Source organism: Cebidichthys violaceus, unplaced genomic scaffold (genome assembly GCF_023349555.1).
Source record: "Cebidichthys violaceus isolate CVI_PGR_0920_01 unplaced genomic scaffold, fCebVio1.0.p SCAF_26, whole genome shotgun sequence".
NCBI classification, from domain to species: Eukaryota; Metazoa; Chordata; class Actinopteri; order Perciformes; family Stichaeidae; genus Cebidichthys; species Cebidichthys violaceus.
In genome coordinates, this window is record NW_027176439.1 from 1,388,444 (window position 1) to 1,412,431 (window position 23,988).

The following is a 23,988-nucleotide window of genomic DNA, read 5'->3' on the forward strand; positions in this document are numbered from 1 at the left end:
CTCTGTTTGCCGTGGAGGCACGCGAGAAAAATATGTTTTCTTCAAGAATTCCAGGTAACCCTTGGTGAGTGATTGATATATAAACTTTGGTCATTTTGGGGGTGAAGTATTCCTTAAAAACTCCACTGATCAGCATGATTTTTTATCTTTAATTAATAAGGATTAAAATGACTCTGTGTAATATGAAAAGTGTCGTTTGTGGTGATGAATCCAGAGCAAATCCTCATCTTTCAACTCTGTAGTCTATTTGGAATTCCTTGTTTTGTTTTGACGGTCAGCAGCTAAAGAAACTTTTTTCCTCAGGAGTCGGTGGAGACCAAACCAGAGCAAAAAAAGAGTTCATATATGACTGGAACACCTTAGACAACAACTGTCTACAGCTTTATTTATCAATGTAAATCTGGTAAGAGGTGACGTACCTTCAGCCCTGGCCCGGGTCTCTCTCGCCCCCTCCAGGCGTCGCTCCGCGCTGCCTTGACTGTAACATCTGGTGAAGGGTACAGGCGACAGGCTCTGACAGTCGATCTCCGAACGCTGCTCCAGGATCGGAGAGAACTCCAGAGAGGAGTGGGAGTGGGTGGAGTAAGTGGAGGAGAAAGGGTCTGCAGCCGCCTTCAGCGACGGCGAACCCCCCGAGCTTCCGTTTCTCCGCTTGCTCCTCGCGATCTCCGCGAAGGAGGTGACTCTCGGAGGAGCGGGCGGCGGTGTCAGGGCGGCGCCCTCACTGAGCCGGACGGGGCAGCTCAGCATGCGCTCCAGAGATCCGAGCCGGGGGGTCGGAGACTTGTCCAGGTTGCGGTCGTAGCTGCGAGAGCGGGGACGGCTGCCCGAGGTGGCTCCGATCGCACCGCGGACGACCACGGGAGGGGAGACGTTGACGTACACCTGGCCTTCAATCACGGCAGGAGCACCGTCGGCTCCAAGGGCCGCCTGCTGGTTCTTCTTCTCCTCCTCGTCCTCTTCGTCATCCTCATCACCACCATCATCGTCATCTCGCTGAATGAGGAGGGATAAGGAAAGACAGACAACAGTCAGATTTTCTCCAATAGTTGATCAGACAAAACTGATTACTCATCGGCAGAACATCGGTATCGGCCCATATTTGCCTTGTTGACACATTTTGATGCGTTCAAGCTGTATTTAGTAAAAAAATTGTATTGAGAGGTAAATTATAACATTATTGTAATGTGTTCAAATGTAATCTTGTAAAATCTCTTTTTTTGGCAAGAGACTTGAATAAACAAGCCTTATTTTCAAGGCAACATACAACAGATATGAAAGGGAATTATGACTTGTTTCATTTTTTTTGTTTTTAACACACTTGTATCAGAATCGATACTCGGTATCGGCTGTTTTGCAAGCTCAGGTATCAGAATCGGGAAGGAAACAATGGTTTCTGAACTTCTCTAATTTTGCGCCGTCTAAATGTTGTGTTGGTTATTTGCGATCGGAGTCGAACAACAGTAATCAGCTGCTGATTCATAGAAGACGCCACTAGCGCGACACGACTCTGGCATGACGTAAGAGGACACATGGAATTTGTTGACAATTAAAAGTGAAATGATATGAAAAACATTAAAATAGTTATGTTTCTAATCACTTTTACATGTACATTCAATTACATTCTTCTCATTGATGAGCTTGATGTATGGCAACTAAAGAAGTTTTTGAAGTAGTTATTTAAAAATTAATTTGAAAGAAGTTCATATTAAAGGTTGTTTAATAGATTTGGATGATTGAACTTGTGCTCATTTAAAGATAGTGTGATGGAAAGCTGAATTACTTTAAAACAGTTCATTTATTGGGTTTTTCATAATGAAGATTTTCATTTCACAAAAGAGGGAATAAATAACAAAAACTAATAAACAACAATAACAAAAAGCTGTAGCTAGTGTGTTAGCTGTGCTGGAGCGAGATTTGGCACAGTGGCTCAGTTACTGCCTGGCATTAATAACCTTCGGCTCTACATGACTAGAATAATCGTCAGACATGCTATCAGATAACTCCAGACAGTGGCTGTGATCTCAATGAGCCACACTAATACCTGTGTCATGGCTATTTTAAGAGCAGGGGTTTTTTTTGTCATTGTCACAGGGATTCTTGGGTGTTAAATAAATGTAAGTGATTTATTCCATACCATTTAGAATCTATTTATGCTACATGTTGTTTTTGAATTATTGTCTTCCTATTTTGAATGTGTTTTCCTCTCCTTTACGTACTCAGACTGTATTTCGTATCACTTACCAAAGTGCTTTAACTTGTTGATGTAAATTAACTAAATGTACCGCCTTGACTTGATTCATTATGCACACCGCCCGCGGCTAGCTGTGTGTTTTAAGATACAAAAAGAGCTGGAGTAGAAATCGAACACTGAGAGAAAATGTTTTTTGTTTTTTTTGAAAATGTCATTTGTTTTTTAATGAGGTTATCGTCTAAATGTTTCTAAATGAGAGACCTTCAGTTCTACTTACCTGAAATGCTGCATTTAAGAAGCAAATCTGTTTATTTCCAACGACTTTTGTGCTCCATGTTTTTTCTAAGTCCTGTATTACAGACAATTAACTGGCACTATTTTACACACAGAATAATTGCAATTAAAAAAAAGTGTCACCTCTGTGAGTCGCTGATCATTAACATCACAAGCAAGCTGACAGCCAGAGAGCCCACACAAAGGAGGAGGCTCAGTAACACCAAGAAACAAGTAAAGATACGGCAACAGATGACACTAGGAATTAAAGAGTAAAAATGTTTTATCTCTAGTTCTATTTTAACAGGCCATTAATCCAACAATATGGAAACGGATGAAGCAAGGCTGTGCAGCTAGGAGTGGCCGATAATACAAAACATCATGTTAACATTTCACAAATTTCCAAGCAAATTGTAATTAAAGTGTTTGTTTTTTTTAGTAATCTTGCAAACATATAATTATTTCACGATAAAAAATGAAATGTGTTAAATACCTAAAATTTGGTGGTAATAACAAAGCAGCACTTTTTAAAGAAATTTCTACAAAACCCTTTTTATATTTAAGAAAAGAAGCCAATGTCCCATGTTGCCAAATAAGAAAGATGCAGACAAACAATTTTTAAAGGCGACATATTACGAAAAACCCTTTTTGTGAGAGTTTGTGCACATACATTTGGGTATCTGTAATGTCTACCAACCCACAAACGGTGAAATAGGAGGACCAAGTCAGTTCTTTGTGGGCGGCCCAGATCAGAAAACAAGACAATGTCACATGCAGACTCATTAGAAAATAATGTCGCCTATCTGAGTATCTACACCCACGTCTAAAGAACTAACTTTTGTAAAGGTGCGCTGTATTTTTTTCACAAGCCAATCAGAGCAGACTGGGCTTTTTCGCAAGGGGGTCTTAAAGAGACAGGCGCTAAAACGGAGCGTTTCAGACAGAGGGTGACTACAGCTATATTCAGACAGACAGCATGAGAAAAATAAATAGTTTTTTGAACATTAAAGCATGTAAACATGTTCTAGTGGAAACCTAAAGCACAAGTATGAACCTATAAATGTGCATTATATGTTCCCTTTAATTTAAACAGGAAACATCTGATTTACCTTATCTACTGGCTGCATGTCTAGCTTGTGTCTTTTTTATAAAAATGTACAGTAAATTAGCAAAGTGTGGTACACATACACACATGTTGTGAACATCCCACTATGGAACCCATTAAATATCCTGTTGAATTGATTATAAATTGTTAAAACTAGTGAGCTAGGATTCTCCACTCACCCTAGATGACTCTCCATCTTCGTCCTCTTCTTCCACACCCTCCTCACCAGCTCTCTGCCTGAACAGGAAGTACTCGTTGGGCTGGGTCGGGGTGGGGCTGCCTTTGCTGTGCTCGTCGGAGCAGCTGTTGACCGAGGAGCCCGCGGGGCTCGGGGACGACTGGGACGACAGGTCGCAGGTGACCAGCTTGTAGTAGTTCTGGGTGGCGACGACCAGGCGGGCCTGACTCTGCAGACAGGAAACGAGGTCTCCGGACGACCCAGAGTGCGGAGGGTGGTAGGAGTTGCAGTTGGCGTCGAGATCGAGAGCCCCCTGGTGCTCCACGGCGCACGAGCAGGTGGAGGCGGTGGACAGGTGCGGCTCGTGGATGAGAGGGAAGGCGCTGCCAAGGCAGGAGGGCTGTTGCTGCGATAGGGGAGGTTCAGTCGGGGAGGTGTGAAGGTCCAGATAGAAAGCCCCTCCTGTGGAGTCTCGCTTGTTTCCCGGTGGGTCAGAAGCAGACGAGGTGCGGGAGTGGTCGGTGGAGCTGTTGAGGTTGGTGTGCCCGGAGGCTGGTGGCTTCTCCGGTATACTGTTGTTCATCTTGTTGTAAATAGCACTGAAGTTCACCAGCACGCCGTCCGAGCTGTTGCAAGAGGAGTCGCTGCCGTAGCCCTGCTGGCACTCCGAGAAGGGCTCCGAGAAGGCTTCGGGGAAGTGCTGCGGGTAGTTCTGGGAGAGTGCGCAGCAGGAGCAGTGCTGTGTGCAGGAGCTTGAGGAGCTTCGCCCACACCTCATGTGGTGGTCCTCGTCTTCTCCGTCGTCATCGCCCCAGTCCTGCTCGCCGCAGTCCATGGACATGTTGGAGCCGCTGCTGCCGAGGCGCAGCTGGCTGTCCAGTCCCAGGATGTCCAGGTCCTCCAGGTGGGTGGAGAGATCGGAGGCCGCCGCCCTCAGGGACTCCCGACGGCTCCCGCCCACCGACCGGTGCAAAATGAAGGGCTCAGAGGTGAAGCCAAGATCGTGTAAGTGGAAAGGAGCCATCCCGTCGTTGAGGGCGGAGTTAGTGTCACTGTGGAGGTGAAAAGAGGAGTCTTCAAGGTAACCACTGAGGTTGTCACCATCCTCCTCCTCTTCTTCTTCTTCTTCTTCATCCTCGTCCTCGGTGTTCAGCAGGAATGGATTATGACGCAACGGATTCCTGTTCCTCGGTTTGGCTCTGGGCAACGTGTGAGCAGCAATCAGCTGGTCCTCTGAATTGCTCGAGGTAAATGATGAGTCGTCACTTGCCGTGCTGCCTCCCCTCCCGCCGACCTTCCTGTCTCTCCTCCCCCCGTTGTGGGTGGTCCAGGAGCCGCTGGAGGTCTGGATCAGGCTGCTGTATAGCAGAGCCTCTCTCTGAAGGACGTCTCTCTCTGGTAGGGACGTGGTGCGACTCAAGCCCAGGTTCTCCGGTGGGATGAACGGGTTGCCCCTCTTCAGCGAGATCCCGCAGCCACCCTGCCGCCCACCGGACACCTGGCAGTGCACCAAGGGGATGTGATGCACGATCAGGGTCTCGCCTGACAGCTTGGGAGGGCTGTCCATGGTCCGGTTGGGAGGGACTGGAGCAGAGGGAGGCCCTGTGTGGGTGAAGGGGGACGGTGGATGTGTGGTTTGTTGGGAGTTGAGTTCACTCTCTGTGTGCCGGGCCCAGCTCTGCAGGGCTGCCAGGGATTTGGAAGGAGAGGTCATGGAAGTCAACACCGTGGTCAGAGTGGTACATCTGGAAAATACGGAGAGACAGAAAGAGGAGAGACGTTATGGGCAAATACAGGAACCAAAGGGTGGAGGCCACATGGTTGTAAATCATCTAGAGAGACTCCAGGAAATAGAACATTCAGTAAGACTACATTAGGTCATTTCCTCTTGCTCAATATTCTCATGTTTTAACCTCAGTTGAGACTAATAAACATGGCTTTTATATCATATTCCTCATTGTGTTTTTTTAATTTCAAATGAGTTCCTCATTGTCATCACATTCATTTTCTGCGTTTAATATTTTTGACAGAAGTTGACCAAAATAAGCTTCTTATCTAAAGTAGCTACAGTAACAGTACAGAACTACATCCTTCTAGTCTCGTCTGTGCAGTGATGTGCATGGTGAGTCATCCACACACACACACACACACACACACACACACACACACACACACACACACACACACACACACCAAGCAGCTGACTCTTAAACAGGGCTATGATCTCATCCCCATCCACATATTACGCCCTATAAATGACACATACATACCGATACACACACACACACACACACACACACACACACACACACCACACAATTTCCCTCACCATCATCCGTCACACCTTTAATGAAAATAAGAATAAAATAAAACCCTACAACTCACATCTTTTTCCTTTAATTATTGGTTTATTTAAAAGAGATTTTAAATCATGGAACAGTTCTAGCACCCTGTGATTATAATTCATTTACTCTTTAGGAGACTTGTTTCAGACAATCGTACTCTGGCTGCTGATACATCGAGCATCAGCCTTTAATTAAAGTGGAAAAATTTTGAAATACTGATGAACCTTTATTCTGCAAAGTTAAAGGTGTGACATGTCGTGGTTTTAGATGTCAATATGAGAATTAGGTGTAGTAAACAAATAGCTTCCATCTCATGCTGGTGGTATTATTTATACTTTGAGTTTTTTTTACAGTTAATGTGGTATTTTGGAGGGATTTTTCATAATTTTGATCAATTCTCCAGTGGTAAGATGCTCTCTGCATTGCTGCAGGATGTCATTTCTTCTGTTAACAGGTTTCTTATTTGGCTCGCTGAAGGAGATAAACATGTTGAAAGTCATTTTTTCCATCAGCGTTTCTCTTGCGCCCTTATCTAAAATTACATGGAAGTCTTAAAGCTTTGTTTTGCACAGTAGACAATGTCGGATGTCACACAATGCTACATGGACTATTAAATGCAGTTCAACAGCTGGGAGACGCTGACAAATCTTTATCGTCATGTGCATATGGGGTTTTTACTATTTTCTTAAAAATAATCTTTTGTCAGTGCTGAATTTAAGATGTATAGATATTTCTGCAGCCTCAGTGTCTATTGGCCACCCTGTCAGGCCCTGGTTTATTAAATTTGACTTGTGTAAAGTTAATTCACTCTTTGTAACATGTTTAATTTTCTCCTGTAAAGTATTACAAGGTACAACATGAGCTGTATTAGGGATGAAAGTTTGCTCTCAATCTTCTGCTCACCGACTCATGACCTGGACTAAACTAACTATGACTTAATCCCTCTATTACACCTGTTTAGTAAAACTTAATCCCAGGTACAGTAGCTCCATTGAAAGCATTTTAAATTTGATTCTTTTGATAAGTGTGGTTGAGACTAGAGAAAGAAAAAAAAGGTGTTACATATTAAAGGACGGAAGAAAATCAGTTCCAAGCCAAAAAGTGACATTACAAATACAGATTCAAACCTTTACGAGCACAATAACCAGCAGGTGCATAGTAGTGTACTGCTTCATGATTTTATACTGTTAAAAGAGAAAAGAAAAGGCCAGCTGAGGCTGCAGACTACAGGTCTAAATGTTAGCCGGTGGGACTAGTTTAGAGCGGAGTAATAACTGAGATGCCACTCTTGCCAAATGACCTTTTTAAACAGAGGGGTGGAATGGTATTTGCTGTCAGGGAGGCTTCAGCTTCACCTACACAGGACGCAAGCTCAACCTTTTTATCTCATAGCTCTGAACAATGACCTCCTGCTGCACCGTATAAAAGGTATGAACTTTGACAAACTTTTTTTTTTTTTTGGCTTGATAAATCATTGAAGCAAGCCGACCATTATTTGGTACAACATGACATAGCTTCTAATAAAAGCTGGGAGTCACCTGCTTTGTTCGTAAAGCACCTCATCATAGCTGCTTATTTAAGTTCATATTCATAATGCAGATTTTTTCAGAAGGGTCTAGCTGCAGAGCTCCACGCTGGGGCCCACCTCCTCTGTCGGACCCTATTCCAGTCCCGAGCTTGGAGAAGGAAGTGATGTCTGATATTGTGCAAGCAAGAGACGGTCAAGATAGTTTTAATAAGCCACAGGACGACCAACAACAACACCAAGGACAACAATACAACCTGAACATTTTGATAACTGTAATTTAACTAATAAAGTTAGGTAACGTAACGTTAAGTGGCAAATAACTTGTACTAACCTTATGAGTTTGCTAACATTAGCTAGCTACGCTAATGTCGTGAGCAAACTAAACTTTCTGAAAATATGAAAGCTTATTCGTAAACTGCAGACGTTTTGTATAGTTGCGCTAACGTTATCTAGCTATGCTAATGTTGTTAGCAAACTAACAATAACGTTAGCATGACAACAAAAAAATGCAAAAAAGCTTAATGTAATCATTTTAACTAATGTTAGCGTTAGTTTGCTAACAACATTGGCATAGCTAGCTAACGTTCTAAAACCCTTAAAAGTTAGTGGGGTTATTTGCTGCTTAAAGTTACGTTACCGTACTTTATAAGTTACAGTTATATCAATGTATTGTTTGCCTTGGTGTAATTGGTAGAGGTTGTGTGATATGGATGTGATACAAAGTATTGATTATACGGTCAGTGGGCAACTTTATTTATTAACAATAAGCCCAATAAAACAATACACTGTGCAATATAACACAGTGCTATACACCTGTCAGACAGAACAATAAATTTGAAGACAGCATTCAAATAAATGACATTTTGTAGCATCCCTACATTAACGTTTAAACTGAGGTAATACAGCATTGCACCCAATAATATTTCCTAACTGTTTTGTTTGTCTTACCTCATATTGTTGTACTATATTTAATTTGTTGTACTCTTAATTGCCTGATTTTACTCATCACATTGTTATAATTCTTGAAAGAACAGCACTTTGCAACTTTGTTTTGAAAAGTGCTGCACAAATAAGGTTAAATATTTCCATTAATTACTCTGTGGGGTTACTACAGATGAGTGCATTTTGTATTGATTATGTAGTAACGGCCAGAAAAGGCCTGGTGTTCTACTAGTACTGCTTTAGTAACCTGACACCATGGAGGAAGTCAAAGATCCTACTTGTTACATAACACAAAAGCACTGGACTGCAATGAACAGCCAAAGCTAGCAGCAGTAATATTTTCAGACATGTATTCCCTTTAATCGAGAAAACCCCCCATCTATTTAATATATCTGAAGTCTGGTGAGTTCCTGCCAGTGGAAAGTGACATTAATAAGATTATGTTAATAGTTCGAGAGTTCAAGAGTGTAGTGAATCCCAGACAAGGGAGACTAAAACTGGTTTAAGAGATTAGCTGCAGGGTCATTAAAGCTTGGTTGTGTAATGTGAGTTTAGACAAGAGATGAATATAGGCTCACAAAACTGTCTGAGCTTTCTTTTGTGTCTCAGTCTTTGGTTTTATGTCTTTTTTTATTAACCGTTCTTTTGGATATCCTTGTAGAGAATGAAATGTCAGTAAATGACTCATATGAGATTATGATAACACGGTACGACCGACGTGTTTGTGTGCCTTCTCTGTTTGTTTTTTTTCGGTAAAGACCTTTGTAAGCAAGACATACTAAATCAGACCACATGAGCGCACACACACACACACACACACACACACACACACACACACACACACAGAGAAAGATGCTGCTTCCATTCTGTCTTAGTACAAAACAACAGTCCCATCTAATCTTCCATGGTTTTCTGAAGAGCTCAAAACCGTCAGACTCTCCAAAGACTTTCCTGGTCAGCAGAACACGCTACCGACTATAACCACAATACTATGTGATCTGTTTTCCACCCATATAATATATATATATATATATATATATATATATATATATATATATATAAATATATGAGTATATTCAGTTTGCTGTCATAGAGGAGTAAATAAACCAGAAAATATTCACATTTAAGAAGCTGGAATCAGACAATTTTTACTTTTGTTTTTCTTAAAAAATGACTCAAACTGATTAATCAATTATCAAAATAGTTGGCAATTAATTTAATAGTTGACAACTAATTGATTCATCTTTGCAGCTCAGTACAGTAAGAAGAATACAAATGCCTCAACTGGGTTGGACTACAATTGTCCACATACTTTAATTCCAAAAGCAATGTCAGTGAAACTGCTGTTATATTTTGGGCAAAGTGTTTAGGAAGAACATTTTCAGATAGGAGTTGAGACCTCTGACAGATCCCCGTGCTAATAAAGGTAATTACATTACGCCCTCCACTTCTCATTTAAATATACAAAGATGACCCTGATCAGATTTAATAGCTTTTATGATCGTCCTTGTTCACCCTATCGCGTATTGATGCTGTATTATGGTTTGGCATTCCTGAAAGTAGCAAAAAAAAATGACCTCAGAATGTGTCACTTTCCTACGGGAAACACTATCCCCATGCATGATGTCATACATTCATACTCAGGCTGTATAGCATGCTGTGGTGGTGCTCGGACTCAATGCAGTCCTTTGCAGAGATGCTGTTCAAGTATTCAAGTACACACACAGAAAGTGAAACAGAGAAACTTGTGAATGGGACCATTGAACAGACTCGGCCATTATGCGCCCTTGTTTTGAACACCACAGCCAGAGGAACCGTCCATACACAGCTTTATATCCAGGGGCTTTTTCATGCTAAAACATGCAAATAAACTAGCTGGGATTTATGTAAATTATCTGACCATAGGACAAAGACACAAATACAACTTGGACTCAGCACCACATGTCCCTGCATGAACGATAAAAGTCAAAGAAAGAAGAAGTTTAAAGATGATATTGTTCAGCTCCTCAGCAGAGAGCATTTCACATAGTACAGGTCAAAAATATCCTTCTCCCCTTTAAGCAAACAATAACAGCTCTGAGATCTGTGTTATTACAAGATTACAGCGGATCAGATCGGATAACGGGTTAACGAGAACAAAGGAGCAGAGCCGGGCCAATCAAATTTCATTTCCCACGCAACATCAGAAAACCCTGAGCCAATCAGGGGGAGGCATGCGGTGGGAGAAACGACATGAGAGAAAAAAACAACCACAAAAACAATCCAGGGAGGGGGAAATGATGAATGTGTGATAAACACAATGAAGTACTCATGGTAACCAAGGAAAAACAGACACATAAATGCTTTTAGACTTAGCTTTGACACTTGCTAGCTTGTTTTTTGATACTATTTCTGGATTTGATGCAACTTGTAAATGCTTGTTAAAACCAATGGTGTCGACATGTTTCAGGTTTGCTCCCCCATGAGCAACATCGGTTAACGCACAAAGAGAATCCAGATAGAGTTTCTGTTGTCCTCACCTGACCAGGTACAATACAGCATTCACAATTAACCTGAACATGCTCTTTTTAAATCGTGTCACGTAAAAATGACACTAACTTTTATACTTTCTTCGATTTTCATTATTTTTGCTGGCTGATTAACAAGTGCTGCAGGAATGAGTCCGAAAACAAGGAAATTATTCTCAAAGTCAGTGCGGTTTGAATCCTGCTGGTTTCCGCAAAAAGATTGCCGCTTTAAGAGCATCCCTAACATTCACAAGAACAAAATGGGACGAACGACAAGTGATTCAACGTGGGAAGTTATAATATTCCAGACAGTAAAGCATAATTACTCAGATAGAATCAGCAACATGTTGAAAAACATGAGGAGAAAAGAGAGAAAAGCCACCAGGGTTTTCTTTCCATGTCAATACTCTGATAACTAGGGATTCATCGAGGGTTCTCGTAAGAGCCAATTAGCTTTGAGTTCTCTCCACTAACACATCCTTAAAGGGTTCTTTGGAAATCCCACATTATCGGATGTCATCCTTTTGGAAAGCAGGGTGGGAAATTGACCTATTTATGAAACTAACACACACGCTGAGGAGGGAAAAGGAAACCAAAGCTGTAACAAAGGACATCCTCCCTCTTGTATCATTAGGGCTGAACTTCCAGGAATAAGTCTGAGCCCGGGAGGGAGGAGGGGATCCGAGAGGAGGCACTCCCTAGCCGGGCCGAGACAGACGACACAGCCGGGGAGACGGCAATTAACCATGATGGATGTGGTGGGACGGGTGTTTAGTGAATGCAATCGTGTGACTTTTTGTAGAAGACAACGGGGAAGAAGACAACATCAGTGTGTAGAAGCAGTAGCAGAAAATGATGACAACGTATCTGTACATGGTCGATAATGTTGTTGACTAAACAAATGTGTTTGTCCTGAGATTTCTACCATCATAAGTCACATTCAAATTCCCACCATTCCCACGTTAATAATCCAAACTTCATGCACAAACATTTCAAACTTAAAATGTTCATAATAATTTATCAAATTATACCAATATTTGACAAAATTACATAGTACTACCCCTCTATTTTATGTCTGTTTTGATAAATAAACTAAAAGCATCCTTGCATCCCCACTTTCTGTCTTGTGAGAGTAAAAAAAAGAGTGAAAAAAAAGAAGCTTTTTGGCATCTAGATTGAAAAAAAAAACTAATCTAAAATGTGACTGAAAAAAGTCAGTTTTCTTGTTTGTAAATGTATCTAGTCAGGACCGCATTCACATTGGAATATAGTCATTTAAATGCTGTTGAAACCGTTACTGTAACCTAAACACAACCACAACAACAACAAAAAGTTTAATTTAATGGAGATGTCTAGTTTTTCTCCTTCCCAATACCAATTAAAACACCTGAACTTGTGTATCAGCCGATACAAAGTACTGATCCGATACCAATGCATTAAAAACAAAAGTATAACATTCATAATACAGCTGTATGGATGTGATGTGATTGCTAGAATTGTTGTATAGCCTAGCTCTGGTTAAACCCTTTTGTAAAACATGAACAAATACATACAGAGAATGAATGCCACTGGAAACATCTGTCTAGTTTGACAGATGTTTCCAGTATAAATTTGAGTCAAATTAGCTGACATTTTGCTAGCTCAGGCTAACATTACACTCTCCACCGATTAACTCGCGTAATCCATAACATTTCTGATACTGGTGTTGGTACAACTCTGGTTTAAAAAAAAAAAAAAAAAAAAAGGAAATTTGGGGACTATAACAGCCGTTGGTGGAGGTGTAATTTATTCTCTGGTTTTCTTATTTGCTATTTTAGTTTTCTTCGGATCAATCTGACGCTGGAAGAATTGGTATGGCAGGTTTATACTTATAAAATATGTTTCTTTGATTATTATGAGATATCCTCCAGCCTAAACTACCTGAACAACACCAGCCAAAGATCACAGACATCTGGCTGCATGTTGCTTTTGATTACCCATCCTGCATTTGATGATGATGATAACCATCCTGCATTTGATGCTCATCATCATCATCATCAGCAGGATGGGTAATCAATAGCAACACACAGCCAGATGTCTGTGATGATGATTGTGAACAAACGGCACCGTCACTGAACTAATTTTTCATGTATGCTCCGTTCAGAGAGTCTGTGCTCTGTCTCCTGCAACAGTGGTACCGTCTGTAGCTGTCTGGTTGTTGAGTAACAGGCTCAGTGTGTGTCTGTGTGTGTGTATATGTGTGTGTGTGTGTGTGTGTGTGTGTGTGTGTGTGTGTGTGTGTTAGTGTGTGTAGAGCCGCTAACCGAATGAAAAGAGCTTTTGTTTGTTGCACACATTCGGCATCTCACAGCAGTGTCAACTGAAGCCTGACAAAAAGAGTAGGGGAGCTAAAAAAGGAGGAGGGACGGTGAAACTGAACAACCTTGAAGGTTTCCTTCTCTTGTCTCACAGTGATGTGAGCTCAACAAATGGAAATTTGTAAACCAGATATTTTCTAAACTAACATGGAAAACACAGCGTGTCAAAATAATCTAGATGGATAAAGTGTAGGGAAAAAGTAGAAAACAACCAGGAAATGACCCAATGTCACGGCACACCGTGTTCAGGGTGGAGATTTCCCACCAGCAACAGCAGCCACGTTTGTCAAACGTTTGCCAGCTTTTTCGGGCTCAGCTAAACGTAGTCGGATGTGTCAGTTTCAGCTATATTTAGGCTCAGCTGTGCAGTGAGCTGAACGACAGCGTGCGGATGCTAACGTGCATATTAGGTACTCTTGTCACAACCATTTGACAAAACATTTAGAGGTAGAGGAAAGTCAACGGATCACCGGAGTCGTTATGAAAAATTGTCTGGGGACCGTGAAGGTCTGAACCAAATGTCATGGCAATCCATCACATCGCTCTGGACTAAACTACAAACAGACCAACGTTCCCTTAAAGCTAGCTGCTAGCATGCCCCAAAAGAGATTTAGCATCTCTATACTTCTTTATTATTCTGCGTTCAACTAAAAGCCTAGACGCACCACAGGCGGCTCTGGATACGCTGGTGTGATCCGATTGTTCAGCTACTCGTTGGTACGGTGAAACATGAAGCCTTATTGATCCTTTTGGGATCCCTTCACAGGTCAAAAGTCTGGGCCAGCGACAAGTCATCATCGCTGAAGCTGGAGAGGGATCAGTTTATTAAAATGGTTTCTTTAAAAGTGCTCTATCAACATCAGTAACCGACCACACTGATGTAGAGTCATTAGTGGAATTACACCATCGATCGCTCTCCTCCACTGACCTCTTTGGTGCATTTCACATCATGAGGTTCTGGGGTTATGCGTTGGCGGTTCGTGATACCGATGCTTTTTTTGCTTCCAGTGCAAAGGGAGGGGAAGTGAACGGTGAACACACAAAGTGGATCCCTTGAACTACCTGTGTGTTCTCAGCGAGCTAAAGATGAACACATGGCTCTGAGCCCGGCTTCCTCTCAGGCTTAATGACAGGTTTTCTCCTCCTCAACAGCTCCTCTGCTTCAACTTGAAGAGCTTACAGACGCTTGCGTAACAGCGGACCGGCACGCTGCCACCACTAACAGGTATTAGTGTTAGCTGACATCCGGTCACAGAATGTGGCAGGCAGTAGCTGTTGTCAGCTGAATGTCTTTTTTTTTTTACATTCAAAGCTTCTATTGAGGTTTTTGACTTAACGTTATGCATGAAACTCAAAAAATTCAGTACAGCCCGAGCAGATAAGCTTCATTTTTCAAGACATGCATATACAAGAAGCTTTTTTTATTCTGTAGTAGTGAGTAGCAGATTCTTAATTATGGTCTACATGGTACGGATGTGTGTTTTCTGTAAACCAAATGTCATTTTAACAATCAAACAATTGAGTGTTCTGGTTTCTCTCATCATTTTCCCTCCTTAAATTAACAAAGTGTCACTTCCTGTCGATTGGCTAATCAATTAATTGACTAATCATTGCAGCTCTATTTGACTGTAAAAAAAAGGAGACCTTTTCTCCAGTGTTCTAGTATTAAAAGCAAGCTAGTTTTTGGTTTTATCTGAATCATTATGATGGGTCTAAAACTGCAACGATTCAATTAATTAATAAAACTATTTTGATGAAAAAATCACCTTGGGCTTTGGGAAACACTGATCGATAATTTTTCATAATTTTCTGACATTTTCTAGACCAAAAGACTGTATTGATTAACTGAGAAACTGACCAAAAGATTAATCTACAATTAGAATAGTTGATATTTGGAGCTCTAGATGGGTTAAACGTAGGGATTAATTAGTATACCATGACACTGCTGCACATCTAGGTTTACTTTTACACAAATACTACTGGCTGCGTTAATACAAAACATCATGAGGCAAATATCTTGTTTCTAAAGCTGCAGTTCTCTTCTTCCAGCCTTAATGCATCCCTCTCTCCCTCTCTCTCTCTCTCTCTCTCTCTCTCTCTCTCTCTCTCTGCTGACTCTCACTCTTCTCCTCTTTCTCTGGTCCATTTCCAAGCACCTCTCCTTCTCTTTACAGGCCTCTTTCGATCCATCATGCATCTCTCCCATCCCCCTCTTCAGCTTCACTAAATCCCTGCTCCTCTACTCTCTCTCTCTCTCTCTCTCTCTCTCTCTCTCTCTGCCTGTCTTCCATCCACTGTGTGCACTGCAGTGTTACTCGTCTCTCCTTAGCCCACTTCTGCCTCTCTGTTCATCTTCCTCCCTCCTTCCTCCCTCCTTCCATCTCTCCCCTCCCATGCTGCTGCACACACAAATATGTCTCAACCAAGATGGACTGCAGATGGTTACAGCCAGATCGCCTCACAAGCCCACAGCACTTTTTAGTGTGGGTGGTAACCGGCACACTTCTTAACTGGTATCTGGAAATACCCCGCTAGAGCTGACAACTCAGTACCACCTCATGTCTACTTCCAACAGAGAGAGGCATCGCAATGGAACCACAATAAGAGCAATAAGGAGGCTGAATGCCTTGCTCAATAACAGCTGATTTGACTGTTTACACAGGAAGCTGAGGAGAGTGTTGACCACACAACCTTCTGGTCACAGGCTTGGTTTGACCCACAAAATGATTTCAGGCGGGCATTCTAGATGTCCAACTTAAAATGAGTCTTATTTGTGATGTATTTGCCATATGGTGAATCTATTTTCCTTTTGTGTTGTCACGCCTGAACACACCACCCTTTTTCATTGTACATCAGCTTGTCTTGACTCTGTACCACGTGTACAGTATAGCTTTTGCTGGGCTGTGAAGTTTGTCAGCTATAATTAGTTCATTTTAAGTGAAATTGTTTATAATTTTACGAATATAAAATAGTGGGGGATATGGGAAACAATATGATATCGATAGGTAAATGATTAAACTTATGTTCAACGTTTTTAACTGTGGTTCACGGTTACATGAGCCAAAACTACGACGGTCGACAAAGTCAAATGCGCTGCAACAGCCCAAAACATTTCTATTTGGAGAAACGTGCAGCAGCTTCAGAACCCATGCAAAATCAAAAACATACAAAAATCAAACAAATACGACAATGGAAACGTGCTGCTTGCTTTTTTAAAAACAACAACTTTGTTTTCCTTCTCTGGGGTTGAAAATAAAAGCAGTTCCACTTCCTGTTTCCCCCCGGGGATCTAGAGGACTTCTGTTGTGTTGACTGGATATGCAGCATTCTTTCACCATGTTTTGACTTTGCAACCTTTTGGTATTTGCAGCGTGTTTGCTTTTCATGTATTTGTTTTCAGCAGCACTTTTTTCTCCCACTGGCAACACCTTTCCGTTTGCATGTGTTTTTGAACGTACAAAACTCTGTATACTGTACGTGCAACAACAACAATCACAAACCTTCAATAATAAATATCATCATTTGGGATTTTGACTTGTTTAACACACACACAGGTCTAACTAGTAACATTAATGGTGGATCCAATCTGTTTGGCCAACACGCACAGTAGAAAGGCGCTGGGACCAGCGTACCTAATAAAGTGCCATCAGGGCTGCAATTAATAGTGATTTTCATAAACTGTTGACTATTCCTCCAATCAAAAGGTGAGTCATTGAAGCTACAAAATGTCTGAAAATATTGGAAATCATCATCACACTAGAGGACATCTTTAACGTTTTTATTAAACAAATAAAAGCTGCAATAATCAATAAGTTTGAATGTATGACTGGGTGAGTCTTGCCTGTACTCCTTTCTAAGCAGAGCACTAATCTCTCCATCAAGCTGAATGTTTCTGCCAGTAACTGTGGAACTGCAAAGGCAGCAGAGAAGCACAGTCTGTGGAGCCAAATAATGAGGAACCAGTGATGCATCCAGTGCAACTTGAGGCTTGATGGATTCTAATTTCTATGCCACTTAACTATAATCGCAATATTGAAATTTGTTCTGAACTTTAGCGCATTTGTTGTACTTGCTGGCAAAAGTTGTTCCCTCTAACTCTCCCCCCATATTTCAACCCTGATTCAGCAGCTAATCTACCAGTCATGATGTAATCACCAGACTGTTGTTCAATTCCAGCCACCAGCACAGTGAGAACGTCCACAGTGTATCGTTGGTGTCCCGGCAGCTCTCAGTGCTCGTTCACAGTCAGACAAATGAGGCCGAAATACAGAGCAGTCCTGGGCAACATTCATGTGCTGCAGCAATAACACACACACACACACACACACACACACACACACACACACACACACACACACACACACACACACACACACACAGCTCACTTTGGGTGCCTTTAAATCAGTGAGGCATTGCAGGCAGAGAGCCATAAAAGAAACAGAACTAACACAACAAGCCAGAGGGCAAGAACTGTGTGTGTGTGTGTGTGTGTGTGTGTGTGTGTGTGTGTGTGTGTGTGTGTGTCTGTGTGTGTGTGACTCAAAAGTCCCAAAAATGGCAGCTGTTACATCCACCATGCGCATAATTTACTTTCAGACACATACATTATGGTCATGCACTGTGACTCAGAATCACAAAGCCAGCAGAGGAAGAAATATTCAAGATACCACAAAGTAAAAATACTCCCATGACAGCAAAAATAGCATTTAAATATTAAACGTAGTAGTACAGTGGTGATGTTTTCATCAAGCTGAATGTCTAATGTCCTTTCACTTTGACTCCCACGGCCAGTGGTAGAGTACTCTATTACAACTACAACTAAAAAGAAATCAACAGAAGTTTACCCACAAGTAAAAGTACTTGTTGTGCAGAGTTGGACTACAGTATGCATTAGTAAGCATAATTTTAATGCTTTAATTATAGTCCAAGTGATACTGGATTTTTGAGGCTGATACAGATATTGATATTTGGAAGTCTAAAAAAATCCAATAGTGATTTTTACATAACCACATAACATAAAAACACAATCTTAATACGGATAGGTGTAAACTACAGCTGGACCAATATATCAGCTTGGCTGATTTATTGTGTTTATATGAAGAAGAAGTATGAAATAACATAAATGGAAAGTGCATACAAAATTGTACTTAATACAGCACTTGACAAAATGTACTTAATTACTTTTACACTGCTGCCCACACCAGAGTAATCAAAAAGAACTTTCCTCTGATTGGAAACAGAAAAGGACCCTGAACGGCTCCCTGAGGAACTCCTAAAAACCTCGACAATATTTTCACAAACCCGTGACAGAACTGTATCAACGTCACAAGGTGGTTCATGTCCAGGCCAAACCATCACAGGCCTGCAGAGGGTTCACATGGGCTCAGCTGGCTGAGAAGTCACACTGCAGTATGACTAATACCAGTGGTTTCTTTAGTTGGTTGACACAAGGTTCAAGAGTCTGCAAAGACTGTCTAACTTGCAGGTTTTAAAACCACTCTTTTGATTCCACTGCACTGTCAAACAAAAGACCGTTTTATTTTAAGTCTGTTCATGATTTATGTTTTTCACAGTCAACACGAGTTTCTGTAAAGAGACATTTACAACAGAGAGGAGTTTTGTTTAAACACATGAGCTGGTGGAGGATAAATGCCTTGCTTAAGGGAAACTCAAAGCTATTTATAAAAGGAGTTGAACCAGCAACACTGTGGTCACAGACTCACTTTGAAACACAATGGATTTCATTCAAACCATATGACAGCAATTGTCGTAAACTTCCATTAAAATAAATGTGCCTTTCCCCCCCATCTATAAATATTTTAACCTACAAATAAATATTATTTGGTGGACACAATTTAGGAAGACTCTTTCCTAAATCATGTCATGGCTGCAGAGAGTTACAGCATTAATTACATCAGTGGGAATTAAATGGTCCAAGCTCTGAGTTACACAAGCACAAGTTGTGTAGCACACTTGTTTTTTTCCTTGTGGTTTCGTTTGAAGTGCCTCAATAATAGAGTTTAGACAAAAAGAAGGCTTTGGGGATGTTGGCCCGGCTTGAAAAGTTCTCAAAAATAATAACGAAATATAATCCTTCAAACATTGGACAACCTTCAAAACAAGCCAAGCAAAGCATTCAGGCGACGCTGCTTTCCACTGATAACAAAAGAGTGTTGAAGCGGTCTATTCAGGGAAACTAGATAACAGACAATAGGAACTGCATGATATCTGTCGTACGCTGTTTTTACAGATCACAGATATACTCGTACATATCAAACACACGCATGTAAACACGCAGAGAGAAACTATGCACATCCAGCCTCCGTTACATAACACGTTCAGAGAGACGCATTCCAAGATGGGGAAGAGCAGCTGAGCGCTGACGACAGGCACAACGCCGCCTGACACGCCGAATCAGCTGTGGTTTTAAAAACATGTGCACGCCGGCAGGCGTCGAGGCTTTAAACTTGTAATGTCACGACGATAAAGCTGGACACCCACAGGTCCCTTTCTCACCCTGGCTGGTGACGCAGACGGATCCAGCTCTGATCTCATTAGAGGACATAGAAGAGTGAAAACATGGAGGTGGTTCAAGCTGTGCTTGGATAATGCTGCTGTGAATGACATTCACTATTTAAATGCATATTCCACGGCTCGACTCTAGCTTTTAAAAGTGGTTGCAAGCATCAGCCTTCAGTTGCCGAAACTAAAACCTATGATTGCCAGTTTTAGTAACATTATATTTTGCAGCATTGTCTTGTTACTGTTCTGACTGGAACAGCAATATTTTAAATGTATGTATTTCGGGGTGCACCTTTTGCTGTTTGCTGTCCATATGTTTTATATGTTAAAAAGTAGTCGCCACTGATGGCAACCAAAGGACAAGAATTGGTGGCCAATTTCTCAAAGTGATCGCGAATTGCAACCTGGCAACCCTTCCTGTTGAGCCCTGCATTCACTGGTTCCAATCTCAGGTGTGATGATTTTCTACACTGGGTTTTGAACAAGTCATTTGAAGAAGACAACTTGAGCTCTGGGAAATGCCTTTGGATTATTTTGTACAAACAGATCCAACAAATCATCATTAAGTTATCAAATGATTACAATCCTTCAGCACAGAATGTCAAAAAAAATTAAATTAGTTTGTTTTGTTTGACCAACAAGTCAAAACTCAAAGATATTACATTTTAATCTATATTTAAAAAAAGCAGCACATCCTCACAGGAAGCTGGAATCACATGTTCGCCAGCTAGTTTTTGCTTTAAAAAATAACCAAAACTATTAATCGATTATGAAAATTGTATTTCTTTTCTTTTCTGTCAATCGAGTAAACGATTAATTGACTCGTATTTTCAGTGCACAGGAGGTCAAACAGTTCACTTTAGACTTAAAGGGAGACATGACAGAATAAAAAGTGTCTTTATTTCTGTCACTGACCATCAGACTGGTCAAAGTAGAGACACCAATGTGTATTTAGCAGAAATGGCTTCAGGTTTGAGGACTAGCAGTCGGTATCTGGACTCTGACATTTACTTTCTGACCTTTAGGATTAAGTAACAGAGGTGTTAGCGATCCAAGAACAATCCAAACAATCAGATCTGTGTATTGCTTAAGAAGGAAACTGAGGTAATAACATCATTACCATGAAGTTATCGATTTAAATCCCAGTGTAACTTTTTACTCTCACAAGCGGTGTTGATTTGGGGAAATATTGGGCCCTCAAACAAACAAGGTAGAAAAAAAAATAGAGAAGGATAACCAAGCATTGATGTCTGTCCTCCTGAGATCATCTATCTATCTAAGAGCACAGAGTCAGTTAGGACGACCACCTCCTAAATTAACCTACATGTTGTTCACCTGTGTGGATTCTTATTGTCGAATGTCAAATACTAAACAAACTAATCAATACAGAAATAAACAACTGCTGCAGTCATCTAATAATTATGTGAAAGATACAATATAAATATCAGGAAACAACCAAGTCCCTATAAACACATCACTATATACAAAATATGTCACTGAAGAATCACCACTGCATAAAAGCACATGATGACTATGATGATTTACTTTATTTCATATAAATGCATCTAAGTAGCAAAACTGACACGATGATATTATTGCTGTTTGTGTCATATTGCATGAAATTCACCCCACAACACCATCCTGCATATATCATTCAGAATACAGCAGGAAAAACAGCCAGTCTGCCTTCAGAATAAAAGCCGTGTGGACTGGAGAAAAAAAAAAAGGCTTGTATCACCGACAACAATAACAACAAAATAGTCATATCTGGAGTGAATATATGGCTATAAATCGATACCAAGCAGAGATTTAAATAATGAGTAAGAACATATCTTAAAAAAGGCTATTGTATGTTTTTTTTTTATAAATAATAAATATGCAATAGCCTTCTATTGATGTTGTAGACCTCCCTTTTAATGACTTTATCCTAATTTAAATTGTTTTTGAATGCCTTTGTTTATTGGCACCTCACTCTTTGTGTTGCTCTCTATTTTCTACATAAAACAACCCTCTTTTTTACATTGTATCAGTCGTATTTTAACTGCATGTATCATGTTATTCTTCTTTTTACACTTAATTTACTAGTTCATATATATATATATATATATTTTGTATTTATATTGTTGTCTTTTTCCAAACCCTCCACTGTGATTTCCCAACGACACCGAGAGCTTTTATTTTGCTAACCGTAAGCGGAAGTCACACCTCCTCACTCGGTCAAACTTAACGGTGGCCGTTGCCGTTGTCCCTGCCGTTGTTTCCAGTGATATCGGGTCAATAACGGTGATAACATTGGGGCGCAGGCCGCTAATGTGACAGCGATGAACCAGTTCAGTTTACCACCAACGAATTAAAGACTGACTAACTGTGTATTTTTATCCAGCCTCGAGGGCCTTTAACCCCGCGTACAAAGCGATGAAACACCGTTGATGTGTTAAACGGTTATCATCCTTCGATACGCCGCCTTTGTGCCACTGCGATAAAAAAACAACAACATATAACGCCACCAACCAAACTAACATCTTCTGTTCTTTAAGACGTTTAACGACATTCTGTTTAAAGACGACATGTCAATTAGGAGAGTGTAATAAGGCGGTGTCTTTCCCGTTAACACCGATTCGGTGTTAACGGGCTTTTTTTTTTTTTCAGCCTCCGACGCATGCTGCCCAATTGGAGCTTTTTTTCCCCTCATCCACCTCTTGACCAAAATAACGCCACTAGAATCTGAAATTTAAAACGCTCACCTTGCAGCAGTGGGTCGACAGTCGGTCTGTTTTGGGTGCAAAGCATACGTCGCCGTTGATGAACCGGGCTGCTGGTGCTTAGTCCTTGCAGACAGCGGCGGTGCATCGCAGGATGGGTTGGGCCGGAGCGGCGACGCGTCATCCTGAGGTCACAGTTCTGGTCCCAGACTGGATTATCTAATCCTGGGACGGGGGACGGATGGCTTTTATTAGGCCTCTTAACTCGGGTCAGGTTGGCTTTAACTGAAACAAAAATAAAAATAAATCATCTTGGTGACAGATCTTATTTGAAACTAAAGCATTTCATAGCACTTTACATAATAAACAATGAGGTAAATATATACACATGAGCATATACAAACACATTCATACATAGATATAGGTTATATAGGCTACGTCCATATAAACACCTTTATATTTATTTATTATATTATATTATTTTATATTATTTTACATTATATTATATTATATTATTTTCTATTATATTATATTATATTGTGTTATATTATATTATATTATTTTATATTATATTATATTATTTTACATTATATTATATTATATTATTTTACATTATATTATATTATATTATGTTATATTATATTATTTTATATTATTTAATATTGTATTATATTATTTTACATTATATTATATTATATTATATTATTTTATATTATATTATTTTATTTTATTTTATATTATATTATTTTATATATTTGCTGTATATATATATATATATATATATATATATAAATATATAGGTGTTTGTACAATGTATTTACAGTGCAAATATATAGTGCAAACAAACAAAACAAATAAAGTGCATAAACTAAACAGGTAAACAGCTTAACATATACTGTGTAAATCCAAACACAAAGTCTACACATATAAATAGATTTGTTTTATTTATTTATAGCAACATGAGAGCAATAAATACCAAGGTTAATCTAAAATTGTAGACTTTATTCAGTTATGAGCGAGTAGCTGTTTTATGTGCAATTCGGAGATGCATGGGCTGAGTGCCAGGGTCTTTATGTGAAATGATACAACTGGAATGACCTCATTGAAATGACAGAGGACGGAATAAATAACATGTTTACTGTCAGTGGAGCAAATCACACAGGTCTCCACTGGTCCATCTTTGAGGAGGTGGATAGTATATCTCCAGAAATTATCTGTGTTGTCATGTTAAAGCAAAAGTAAGCTTTATTGACATTTTAATTAAATGATCAGAAAATGTCTTGTCAAAGCATTAATTAAGGACACATATCCCAACTTGAGCAGATAGGAGGGCGA

At 40.4% G+C, this 23,988-nt stretch overlaps 1 protein-coding gene across 2 annotated transcripts in view; it reads right to left on the reverse strand.

Moving 5' to 3' along the window:
- The window catches only part of rusc2 (RUN and SH3 domain containing 2), a 41,817-nt gene extending 19,022 nt beyond the window's left edge, over nt 1-22,795 (reverse strand). For both annotated transcript variants that reach the window (XM_068720757.1, XM_068720756.1), the window contains exons 1-3: nt 22,696-22,795; nt 3,752-5,495; nt 420-996 (exon numbers count right to left, since the gene is read on the reverse strand). In XM_068720757.1, coding sequence (XP_068576858.1) covers nt 420-996; nt 3,752-5,464 — 2,290 coding nt within the window. In that variant the 5' untranslated portion in view covers nt 5,465-5,495; nt 22,696-22,795. The remainder of the gene's footprint in view (nt 1-419; nt 997-3,751; nt 5,496-22,695) is intronic.
- Nucleotides 22,796-23,988: the final 1,193 nt, after the last annotated feature.